Consider the following 13,335-nt stretch of genomic DNA (forward strand, 5'->3'; position numbering starts at 1 on the left):
TTCCGAACACAACAAAAGCTAACAAGTGCGAGAATTACTGCACAATCAGCTTAACAGCTCATGGTTCAAAAATGGTTCAAATGGCTCTGAGCACTATGGGACTCAACTGCTGTGGTCGTAAGTCCCCTAGAACTTAGAACTACTTAAACCTAACTATGGACATCACACACATCCATGCCCGAGGCAGCATTCGAACCTGCGACCGTAGCGGTCGCACGGTTCCGGACTGCGCGCCTAGAACCGCGAGACCACCGCGGCCGGCTTAACAGCTCATGCATCCAAGTTGCTTACAAGAATAATGTACAGAGGAATGGAAAATAAAATTGCGGATGCGCTAGATGACGATCAGTTTGGCTTTAGGAAAAGTTAAAGTCATGAGAGAGGCATTTCTGACGTTACGGTTAATAATAGAAGCAAGACTAAAGAAAAATCAAGACACGTTCATAGGATTTGTCGACCTGGGAAAAGCGTTCGACAATGTAAAATGGTGCAAGATGTTCGAAATTCTGAGAAAATAGGGGGTAATCTATAGGGAGAGACGGGTCATATACAATATGTACAACAGCCAAGAGGGAATAATAAGAGCGGACGGCCCAGAATGAAGTGCTCGTATTAAAAAGGGTGTGAGACAACGACGTAGCCTTTCGCTCTTACTGTAGTGGAATTCTCGTGGTCTCGCGGTAGCGTTCTCGCTTCCCGAGCACGGGGTCCCGGGTTCGATTCCCGGCGGGGTCAGGGATTTTTCCTGCCTCGACTTGACTGGGTGTTGTTGTGTCGTCTTCATTATCATCATTCATCCCTATTGCGGTCGGAGGAAGGCAATGGCAAACCACCTCCACTAGGACCTTGCCTAGTACGGCGGTGCGGGTCTCCCGCATCGTTCCCCTACGCTCCGTCACGGAGTATGGGACTTCATCATCATCATCATCGTGAAAGGGTATCAATGATACGATTCACTGACGTCGTTGCTCTCCTGAGTGAAAGTGAAGAAGAATTACATGATATACTGAACGGAATGAACAGTCTAATGATTGCAGAGTATGGACTGAGAGTAAATCGAAGAAAGACGAAGATAATGAGAAGTAGTAGAAAGGAGAACAGGATTGATGGTCACGAAGTAAATGAAGTTAAGGAATTCTGCTACCTAGGAAGTAAAATAACCAATGACGTACAGAGCAAGGAGGACACCAAGAGCAGACTAGCAATGGCAAAAAGGGCATTCCTGGCCAACGGAAGTCTACTAATATCAAATATCAGCCTTAATTTGAGAAACAAATTCCTGAGAATGTACGTCTGGAGTATAGCATTGTATGGTAGTGAAACATGGGTTGTGGGAGCAGAAGAGAACCGAAGCACTTGAGATGTGGTGCTACAGACGAATGTTGAAAATTAGGTGGACTGATAAGGAATGAGGTGGATCTGCGCAGAATCGGAGAGGAAAGGAATATGCGGAAAACATTGATAAGGAAAAGGGACAGGATGATAGGACATCTGTTAAGACATGACGGAATTACTTCCATGATACTAGAGAGATCTGTAGAAGGCAAAAACTGTAGAGGAAGACAAAGATTGGAATACATCCAGCAGATAATGGAGGGCGTAGGTTGCAAGTGCTACTCTGAGATGAAGAGGTTAGCAGAGGAGAGGAATTCGTGGCGGGCCGCATCAAACCAGTCAGGAGACTGATGACCAAAAAAAGTGCAAGGTGGTGCACGAAATGTGTCGCTATCTGTTTCGTATATAATTTATAAGTCGTATTATATATCCCGTTGAGCGTCTCAACAGCAGTAGCTGTAGAGTCTGGGGAAGCACATCAGTTACCGTCGCTAGGAGACTAGTGTTTACAGCATGGCCGACAGTGGGCGACAAACAAAGCAGCAGCCATCGTCAGTTGTCACTTTTTCGCGAAACGAAAAGTCGTGTTTTGACTCAGAGGCGGTTTCGACAACAGTTTGCACACGGTAGGCCCCCTGAAAGACCATCATTCACAGGCTGTATGATCACTTTGTACTGGAAGGGCCAGTTCTGGAAGCGAAGCGACCTCGACCTAAGCCTGTTTGTCCGCCGGAGAGTACTGAAGCGGTACGGTTTGGTCCTTAGAGAAACCCAAGCAAATCGGGCAGAAAGGCAGCAGTGCAACTGGTCATACCCAGATGCTCCGTTCAACGGATTCTTAAAAGTGACCTCCGGATGTACCAGTACAAGATGACCCCTGGTCGGTAGCTCATTCCAGAACACAAGCGGCAGAGACTGTTTTTTGCCCGCTGGGCGTAGGATAGGGAATAAACTCGTGGCAACGTTTGGTTTTCAAACGAGGCGCATTTTCAATTGCACGATATGATTAACAGAGACAATGTACGAATTGTAGGCTACAGAAAATCTGCAAGTGCTTCGTGAACGACAGCATCACGCAATTTCAAGCCACGCACTTACCAGAACTTTTTTCTTTGAGGAAACTGTTATCTGAGCATGCTCCGCAGTAGTTTCGTTCCACAGCTTCTTCCTACAGCGTTCGCCTTCAGTGGTTCATGGACGCTGGAGCAAGGTCACATGCTGAAAACATTGTGTTCGATTACTTATACGAGCATGTCGACATTCGGGTCACGCCACTGAGATTTTCATGTCGTTTCAGTGACGAATAATATTGTCCCCCTCCCCCCTCCCCCCCTCCCCCCTCCCCCCTCCCACCCCCCCACCACCCAGTAGTCCAGACCCCAAACAATGTGACTTCTTTCTTTGGGGGTACCCAAAAGGAAACAATTGTCCCAAAACGTCCACATTATTTAATGGAGCTCAGGCGCCTTACAGTGAGATCACGGGCAACATCAATGTTCATTTGCTGGAAGTTGAGAATAAAAATGGGGGACATATTGAGCATGTACTGAATTATAACAATTCTGTACAGAGTGTCTTCCATGAAAGTATATATTCCTGCGAGTTTATCTTAGCAGTAATGTGTTTCATTCAAAAAATGGATGGTGTGGTGTCACCGCCAGACACCACACTTGCTAGGTGGTAGCTTAAATCGGCCGCGGTCCATTAGTACATGTCGGACCCGCGTGTCGACACTGTCAGGATCGCAGACCGAGCGCCACCACAAGGCAAGTCTCGAGAGACGAACTCGCCCCAGTTGTACGGACGACATTGCAATCGACTACACGTACGAAGCCTTTCTCTCATTTGCCGAGAGACAGTTAGAATAGCCTTCAGCTAAGTTAATGGCTACGACCTAGCAAGGCGCCATTTGTAACATTGCATGTATCTCAAGATAGTCTCACTTGTATCATCAAGAATGCTGTATACCAAAGGACGATATAAAAGTTAAGTGTTCTAGTAGCTACGTTCTTTTCTTTATCACATTCATTACGAATCCTGTTCCAGACTTCGCGCCAGTCGACGTGTGTGTACGTGTGCCCTTTCGGCTACCCGTCTCTGTGGACTGGCTGCCTTGTCAGTCCACTACAGATGGTGATACAGTTCGTGCTCCACTCTGTATACAACTACACTACTGGCCATTAAAATTGCTACACCACGAAGACGACGTGCTGCAGGCGCGAAATTTAACCGACAGCAAGAAAATGCTGTGATATGCAAATGATTAGCTATTCAGAGAATTCACACAAGGTTGGCGCCGGTGGCGATACCTACAACGTGTTGACATTAGGAAAGTTTCCAACCGATTACTCATACACAAACAGCAGTTGACCGGCGTTGCCTGGTGAAACGTTGTTGTGATGCCTCGTGTAAGGAGGAGAAATGCGTACCATCACGTTTCCGACTCTGATACAGGTCGGATTGTAGCCCATCGCGATTGCGGTTTATCGTATCGCGACATTGCTGCTCGCGTTGGTCGAGATCCAATAGCAGTCGAGATGACAGCCATCTTATCCGCATGGCTGTAACGGATCGTGCAGCCACGTCTCGATCCCTGAGTCAACAGATGGGGACGTTTGCAAGACAACAACCATCTGCACGAACAGTTCGACGACGTGTGCAGCAGCATGGACGATCAGCTCGGAGACCATGGCTGCGGTTACCCTTGACGCTGCATCACAGACAGGAGCGCCTGCGATGGTGTACTCAACAACGATCCTGGGTGCACGAATGGCAAAACGTCATTTTTTCGGATGAATCCAGTTTCCGTTTACAGCATCATTATGGTCGCATCCGTGTTTGGCGGCATCGCGGTGAACGCACATTCGAAGCGTTTATTCGTCATCGCCATACTGGCGTATCACCCTGCCTGATGGATGTGGGGTGCCATTGGTTACGCGACTCGGTCACCTTTTGTTCGCATTGACGGCACTTTGAACACTGGACGTTACATTTCAGATGTGTTACGACCCCGTGGCTCTACCCTTCATTCGATCCCTGCGAAAGCCTACATTTCAGCAGGATGATGCACGACCGCATGTTGCAGCTCCTGTACGGGGCTTTCTGGATACAGAAAATGTTCGACTGCTGCCCTGGCCAGCACATTCGCCAGATCTCTCACCAATTAAGAACGTCTGGTCAATGGTGGCCAAGCAACTGGCTCGTCACAATACGCCACTCACTACTCGTGATGAACTGTGGTATCCTGCTGATGCTGCATGGGCAGCTGTACCTATACGCGCCATCCAAGCTCTGTTTGACTCAATGCCCAGGCGTATAAAGGCCGTTATTGCGTCCAGAGGTGGTTGTTCTGTGTACTGATTTCTCAGGATCTATGCACCAAAATTGCTGCCATGTGCTGCTCGTGAGATACATATTTGAATACGTACTTTGTTTTGAAGATATACTTTTTATTGGTCAAGAGAACGTAAGCTACGCTCTCAAGTATCTATTTTCGTTTCGTTGAACAGTTGCTTGTGATGAACTTTTTCTTCTCATTACTAAGAAGAATTTCTGGAGAACATTTATTTTCTTTCGTACTGCGTCAGTGACAGCAAAGTGTTTGTAGTCAAAGTCTACTTGTTCAAATAAACGAAGTGTGTTTACATCAATTGGTGTTCTTGTGGAAGTATTCCGAGTGAGGAATACTTCATGATGTACCTGCTGCACGATACTGTGATCCTCACTTGCGTTTGGTCAGACGAGATCGACTTGGAACCTGCGGAGGAACGTGCCTACCGCAACGTTACCATTCAGCCTGTCACTGGGCCAGTGGCACGTATGAATGTCTCACAAATCTTGGTATTGCTTGATTCGACCAGCCGAACGAATGCAGACCCATACTGAAGCCTCTTTGAAACTCTGTCATGTTCTAACATGGTCCAGTCACAATACGTGACCACCGTTTATGTTCAGTGTCAAAGTGAATGTGGCAGCCGTAGCAGTGGAGGGTATATAAAGTGTGTCGGTGCTGAGAAACCGCCTCCAACGCGGGTGCGACCCTTTGGCTCATGGGCAACTAAACGGCGGCTGAAATTCAACGCTACGAAGACGCAGGCAGTTGTCTTTACCCGAAGACTTTTGCCGCCAGGACTAATGCCAGTTGAAATCCTGGAAGAACCTATCCCACAGAGTGGGACGGAAAAATACCAAGGAGTCACCCTAGACCGCAGGCTCACCTGGCAGCATCACATCCGTGGTGTCAAAGGGAGAGCAATAGGACGCCTTCGCGCCCTGTATCCGCTGCTAAACCTGCAGTCGTCACTGCCACCGCAACACGGCATCACACTATACCTAACATTGGTCCGCCCACTGCTAGAGTATGCGGCCGTGGTCTGGTGGAAAGCCGCAGATGCTCACATTGTGACTCTGCAGCGGATACAGAACCGCACCCTGAAGACTGCCACGCATCTTCCGAGGCGCTTCTCGACGCGCCAACTCCATGAGGACACCGGGATCCTGCCACTCCGAGAAAGGATTCGCACCATCGCCAAGAAGTTCTACGAGAAAGCGGGCCACTCCCGCAACCGCCTCATCGGAGGACTGGGCCAACAAGTTCATTACAGGCCAACCACGCGATGGCCTGACCTGCTGAGGGATTAAGTTTTAGTAGTCCCCCACCAGAGTGTGTTTTTCTCTTTTTCAGGCTCCACCAGCAAGGACAAATCAACAAGAATGGTAAGATTTATTCTCTCCCTCCTAGGAACCTCAGGAATGACGAATTTTTGTCCAAACTGTACCATCTCGATCAAAGGACAGGCTCGTCTTTTCAGCGTCAGCGTCAGTGGAAGATAGTGCAATTGTTTTCGTAATGCGGAAATGGAGCGCTTTATTTTATGCCAAACGGGCATGATCATTGGCTTTCAGGCCAAGAGTGGAAGGACTGCCAATAACGCTACGTTTGAAGTATGTTCACCTGCTGCCGTGATTTAAGTGCACCATGCACGGTGAAATGGTGCTATCTAAAACTAGCGCCGAGGCAACAGTGGTGCCCCAGGAGCCAGAAATGACAGGGGTGAACAACGGCCGCTGAGATGTTTATCGCCGAATACATGTGCAACTATTGAGCGACGGACCACCCAGTTGAACCAAGCGGCTACCAAAAGTTACGACCATTCAGCGAATGTTGCTTCGCATGGCCCTCCGCAGCAGTCTCCTGGTTCATGCAACCATGCGCACTGCTTTTCAGTGGTGAGGAAGGCTGGAACTTGCACGCCAGTGTTACAACTGGACGTCCTCTGGAGGCATGATGTGGCCTTTTCAGATGTACCACGTTGTATCCTCCACTGGACAGATGGCAATTGGCGTGATTGGCGCGAAACGTCTGGAAGTAAACACAATGCAACAATCGTCGGAAGCGTCTATGACAGAGGACAGTCCCTGAGTGATCTCGTAATTTTGGAAAGCATAATGGATCGACAAAAGTATGCATTTATCCATGGAGACCATGTCCACCCCTACACGCAGTTCGTTTTTCCTCGGCACTGTGGCGTTAATCAGCAGGAAAACTCAACGTGTCACAAAGATCGCAGTCAATGCTGATGGTATGAAGAGCACCAGGATGAGTTAACCGTACTCCAGTCGACACGAAATTCCCCGGATTTAAACGCAATCGAGACTCTGTGGGTGTATCCTGATCGGACTGTTCACGCCACGGATCATCAGCCGAGAAACCTGCAGTCGGTGGGCTTCGTATCCCTGTCGGTATCTTCTAGAAGCTGACTGACTCTCTTCGTGGACGGCTCGCAACAGTATGCGCTGCAAAATGAGGCTATTCAAGCTTTCGAGAGTTGATCGCATTAATGTGACTCGACAGTGTGATAATGGTGTCTCACATGGGTACACAGCATGGGTGAGTCTTTCAAGCTGATCCCTTCACGTCTGACGCTCTTCACGCCCCATATATACCCTACCAGTCCTGATAGACACACTAAACATGAACACTATTAATGCGCTCTGTCGTCCTATTTGTCACAGAGAATTGCAGCTCTTATCGTTAAAATACCCGACGGTGATGTGTATGTGTACCAAGTTAGAGAGAGAGTCAGCCATGTCTTCTGAATACTTCACTTTTTTTTGTCAGGTATTAAATTAGAAACCCAGTAAAGCGCTGTGTAGTTGATGATCGTGTCGATGAGCCCCAGTGTAAGTGAAAGTTAGAGCTGCTGGCAAAGCAGCATGTATCTGAGTAGACAAGGAAAACTGTGTTATCAAAATGGTTCAAATGGCTCTGAGCACTATGTGACTTAACATCTGAGGTCATCAGTCCCCTACAACTTAGAACTACTTAAACCTAACTAACCTAAGGACATCACATACATCCATGCCCGAGGCAGGATTCGAACCTGCGACCGTAGCAGTCGCGCGTTCCAGACTGGAGCGCCTAGGACCGCTCGGCCACCAGCGGCCGGCTCAGGGCGAGCAGGTAGGTTTGAGAGATCAGTGAGTGGACGTATGTCTCAGTCTGGCAAGCTCCGCTGTGAGTGCAGCACATAGCGTACCTTGCAGTTATTTGGAATAAATACCTTGTTTCCTGTCTGTCATTTGAATGGAAAATAGTGAGTAGTTTGACACTATCTACTCAGGATTAGTGTGTGAACACAGGAGCCAGGGGGTTGCAAGTGAACAGTTGTGTGCGGATTAACATCAGCAAAGGCAAAACAACTGTAATCGAATGTAGTCGAATTAAATCAGGTAACGCTGATGGAATTAGCTTCGGAAACGAAACACTAAAAGTTTCGAGTTCTGCAATTTGGGCAGTAAAATAACCGATAATCGCTGACATAGAGGGGGTAAAACTACACTCATAGCAATAAATACGAATCTCAGAAGGAGAAATTTATCGTGTAAATATAAGTAGAAGAAAGTCCTTTTTGAAGACAGTCGTCTGGTGTCTAGCCTTGAAAGGGAGTGCAGTGTGGACGATAAGTTGCTTAGATAATAAGAGATCCGAAGCTTTAGAAAAATGGTGATACAAAATGTGCAGTCTTAAAGCATCGACAGCACAGCGACCAGTGCAGCGCAGCGAAACGGCATCGAGAAGGCTCTGACGCACGCACTAACTGAAAGACCGGGCAGCGCCATACCTCCAGGAAGACGGAGTTCAACGCCCCCTGTCAGCGCTGACTGAACCAGCCGCCCATCGGTGGCCGGGCCCAGTTTGGTCGCAGACTTCGAGGGCATCAGCATTGAGTAATAGGAACACGATACTTAGCCTGAGTTCTACGACCACTGATACTGTGTAAAAGTGACTGCATGTAAGAGGCATAGGAAGCACATCAGGCCCTCTCATAACGAGAAGTTAAGTTATATATTTCCTTTTTAGAAATAATGTGTTCTATTAATATGCAAGTGTTAGGTACAGATCATTTTGGATTCCTGCCACTGGCCATCGGGACTTCTCTCCTTCCTTGTTTGCGTCGGTGCTGACTCCCACAACAGATGACATAACACGAGAGAATGTTCAAGATTAGTTGGTTTGATCGATGAGGAGGTACCCAGTCGAATGGAAGACAGAATAAATTTATTTTTTAACTTTACTAAAAGATTTGTTTGGTTGATAGGAGACACCATCAAGCATCAGGAAATCGTCATTTTGGTTATCGAAAAGTGTGTGGCAGTGGTGTGGGCGGCGGGTGGGGGCGGGTGGAGGAGGTACGTGGTAAAATGTAGAGAGAGACCAAGGACTGAATACAGTAAGCAGTTTCAAATGGATGTAGATTACAGTCAGAAGTCAAAGTGAAACGTCCCTTTAGAAAAATTAGTGAATTACTGTGCCGGTAAACCCCTTACGTTATTTGATTTTCAAACAGCTGAGCAAAACTGAACGTACTCAGACCCTACTCTCTTTAGTTATTCTGATCGACACTAAACTGACACACAATATTTTTAGCGCAACGCAATCTGACTTTCAATAATCCCTACAAAAGAATGGCCCTGACTAACAATAACCTATACCTTTCACAAATCACTTATCTCACAAAAATCTTCGTTACTCGAACTACTGCAATACAGCGAGCGCCACTACTGCCAGCTAAATAAAAGATTCTAACTACTGAAGGCACTAACTACTGATAGACATACTTAGCAAATGAAAGATTTTGATAGAGAAGAATGTATTTACCTTTATAAAAATGTTCAAATGTGTGTGAAATCTTATGGGACTTAACTGCTAAGGTCATCAGTCCCTAAGCTTACATACTACTTAACCTAAATTATCCTAAGGACAAACACACACACCCATGCCGGGACCAGCCGCACAGTCCATGACTTACCTTTATACTGTTGAAAAGTCGTAATATATATATATATATATATATATATATATATATATATATATATATATATATATCAGTTCATGACATCCAGTCTTACAAATTTACTCTCTCTGATGGACACACGTCCAGATCATCCGTTCTCAAAACTCCGCCATCTCACTCCCCGCATCCACCACTGCTGGCGACTCACCTCCAACTGCGCAACGCTACGCGCTGTTCACATCCAACTGCCCAACACTACAACAGCGAATATTCCAACAATGCCAACCAGCCACAGACTGCACACAGCACAGCCAGTGATTTTCATACAGAACGATACGTGGCGTTACCAACATAAAAACCTAACCAGCCTACTTACGAAAGTAGTCCCATACTCAGTAAATGATAGTAGGAGAACAGATGCAGGAATCCTGTATCGCCATTCTAGGCGAGGTACTAGCGGAGGAGGTTTGTTGTTTCCTTCCTGCAACGAGTAATGAAGTGTCAAGTGTGTATGTGTTTCATGTGAACGACTATAGTAGAGCTTGTACAGTGTAGTGTCGGGGTTTTGTGGTTATGGATGAAGAGGAGGAAGAGGGTGCAACCCAGTGCTAGCATATAGCCCAATTCTTTAAAATAGCACCAAGCGAGCCACCAACCTGACGTCATCATCTGATGGTCGGATTACCATCGAGGACATCACATGTTGTCACTTCCTGAGATACTGCAGAGGGATGTGGAATTACGGTCAAGACACTGGCGCAAACATCTACATCTACATACATACTCCGCAATCCACCATACGGTGCGTGGCGGAGGGTACCTCGTACCACAACTAGTATCTTCTCTTCCTGTTCCACTCCCAAACAGAACCAGGGAAAAATGACTGCCTATATGCCTCTGTACGAGCCTCCTGGTCTTTCCGCGGAATGTAAGTTGGCGGCAGTAAAATTGTACTGCAGTCAGCCTCAAATGCTGGTTCTCTAAATTTCCTCAGTAGCGATTCACGAAAAGAACGCCTCCTTTTCTCTAGAGACTCCCACCTGAGTTCCTGAAGCATTTCCGTAACACTCGCGTGATGATCAAACCTACCAGTAACAAATCTAGCAGCTCGCCTCTGAATTGCTTCTATGTCCTCCCTCAATCCGACCTGATAGGGATCAAATGGCTCTGAGCACTATGGGACTCAACTGCTGTGGTCATAAGTCCCCTAGAACTTAGAACTACTTAAACCTAACCAACCTAAGGACATCACACACATCCGTGCCCGAGGCAGGATTCGAACCTGCGACCGTAGCAGTCGCACGGTTCCGGACTGCGCGCCTAGAACCGCGAGACCACCGCGGCCGGCCTGATAGGGATCCCAAACGCCCGAGCAGTACTCAAGAATAGGTCGTATTAGTGTTCTATAAGCGGTCTCCTTTACAGATGAACCACATCTTCCCAAAATTCTACCAATGAATCGAAGACGACTATCCGCCTTCCCCATAACTGCCATTACATGCTTGTGCCACTTCATATCGCTCTGCAATGTTACGCCCAAATATTTAATCGACGTGGCTGTGTCAAGCGCTACACTACTAATGGAGTATTCAAACATTACGGGATTCTTTTTCCTATTCATATGAATTAATTTACATTTATCTATATTTAGAGTTAGCTGTCATTCTTTACACTAATCACAAATCCTGTCCAAGTCATCTTGTATCCTCCTACAGTCACTCAACGACGACACCTTCCTGTGCACCACAGCATCATCAGCAAACAGCCGCAAATTGCTATCCACCCTATCCAAAAGATCATTTATGTAGATAGAAAACATTTGTCATCAGTAACCTTACATCCCCACCTCTTCTCCCCTTGCTGGCTAAACACTGGCAGTAAAAATTTTCCACCAGCAGGATTCGCAGTGGCTCGCCTGTTAGTACATCCAAAGTCGTGTGTATTAGCTACTACGGTTATGGTGGCAGATGTAGGCTCATGCAGTGTGTTCAGCCTTTGGACTGCAGACCACGAAAACAGCAATAATGTGTTATTCTACTGGCTGGTGTGACTCACCTGCAGGTCCCTCCATCCTCGCTTTCCCCAGCCGGCGTTCAGGTCCTGCCAGGCACGCTTGCCCCAGGCAGAGCCCAGGTCCTGCCAAGCACGCTTTCCCCAGCCGGCGTTCAGGTCTTGCCACGCGCGCTTGCCCCAGGAGGAGCCCAGGTCTTGCCACGCCCTCTTGCCCCACGAGGAGCCCAGGTCTTGCCACGCACGCTTGCCCCAACCGGCGTTCAGGTCCTGCCATGCTCGCTTCTCCTCGTCTGACTTGTCTTCGTCGCTGGCTGCTGGAGATGCGGCGGCTGCAGCGGGGGCGGCCGCAGAGACGGTGTCGGCGGCGGGGGCCTGGGGGGCAGCGAGGGAGCAGCTGGCAAGTGCTGCGAGCAGCGCCAGCAGCAGCAGGCTGGCGGTGGCCGCGCGGGGGCGGAGGCCGTGGCGCATCCTGCTGCAACACACCAGATTGGGACGTTCAGCGTACACTGTCAGGGTCCAAGAAAGGCCCACAACCAGGGCCGGTTTAAGGCCTAACCGAGGCAAGCATGCACTTGGGGCACCAAGCAGAGGATGGGAGGGGCGTCAAAGGTACCCAACTACAAAATTCATACTCTGCTGGAAGAAAAGCCCTCAAGAATTGCTCTTCAAACATACTAAAGGGGAGGATATAACCAAATTTTACAGCAGAGTACTGCGTGGAGGACAGGAACAGTTCCGAGACGATCGCTGTTTGTATCAACATGACAATGCACCGTGTCATATCGCAATGGTTTGTGGACAGTAACATTCCTGAAATGGACTGGCCTCTCAGAGTACAGACATGAACCCAGTGAAACACTTGGCGATGAATCAAGACCCCGACGTCGCTGCAGGACCAACGACCAACATATATGCCCTCGAAAACAGTGGACGTTCTGTGACCTTCATTTGGACCTCAGGACGTGTCGGGATACAGGGCAATGAACTTGCTGACCGCCTGGCCAAACAGGTTACCAGTAAACCAGTTCTGGAGATTGGCCTGCCGGAGACCTATTTGCGATCGGTCTTCCGCCTCATTCACGATCTGGGATACTGAATGGCACACCCTCTATACACCAAATAAACTCCATGTTATCAAGGAGACGACAAATGTGTGGCGGTCATCCATGCGAGCCACTGATAGGGAATCTGTTGTCATTTGCCGGCTACGCATCGGCTATGTTTGGCTAACACACTGTCGCCACCTCCGTCGCAGGGAACCACCTCGGTTTCACTGTTGCTCCCCTATGACTGTCGTCCATATCTTGTTGGACTGCCCAATTTTAGCCGCTCTGCGGCGGAATATTAACCTTCCGAGCACCCTGCTACGATGCTGGGTGACAATGCCTCAACAGTAGATTCAGTTTTATGCTTTATTCGAAAGGGGGGTTTTTATCGTACCATCTAAGGGTGGGAGTCTGGCCTTCTCTCCGAGGCCTCCTCCTCCCTCCGATTTCAGTCTCTATCATCCTTTCTCTGCATTTTGTTTGCCTTGTTGTTCGTCTTTTCCCTATGTGTGTTCATCTCGCCTTGTCTTTTTGGGCTGGACATTCTGTGGTGTACTTTCTCCCCATTTTTCTTCCTTTCTTTCGTTTTCTGTTTCGGTGTGGTTCCCCATTCCTTTTATCCCGTTTTACCTCCCCAAATTAAA

The 13,335-nt window shown here is 48.0% G+C and overlaps 1 protein-coding gene across 1 annotated transcript in view; it reads right to left on the reverse strand.

Annotated features, from left to right (window-relative positions):
• The window catches only part of LOC126198830 (prothoracicostatic peptide-like), a 643,132-nt gene that overhangs the window by 234,190 nt on the left and 395,607 nt on the right, over positions 1-13,335 (reverse strand). Inside the window, exon 2 of the mRNA XM_049935403.1 lies at positions 11,688-12,117. Within this exon, the coding sequence (XP_049791360.1) occupies positions 11,688-12,113 (426 nt within the window). The 5' untranslated portion in view covers positions 12,114-12,117. The remainder of the gene's footprint in view (positions 1-11,687; positions 12,118-13,335) is intronic.

The sequence above is a fragment of the Schistocerca nitens genome, chromosome 8 (genome assembly GCF_023898315.1).
Source record: "Schistocerca nitens isolate TAMUIC-IGC-003100 chromosome 8, iqSchNite1.1, whole genome shotgun sequence".
Lineage (NCBI taxonomy): Eukaryota > Metazoa > Arthropoda > Insecta > Orthoptera > Acrididae > Schistocerca > Schistocerca nitens.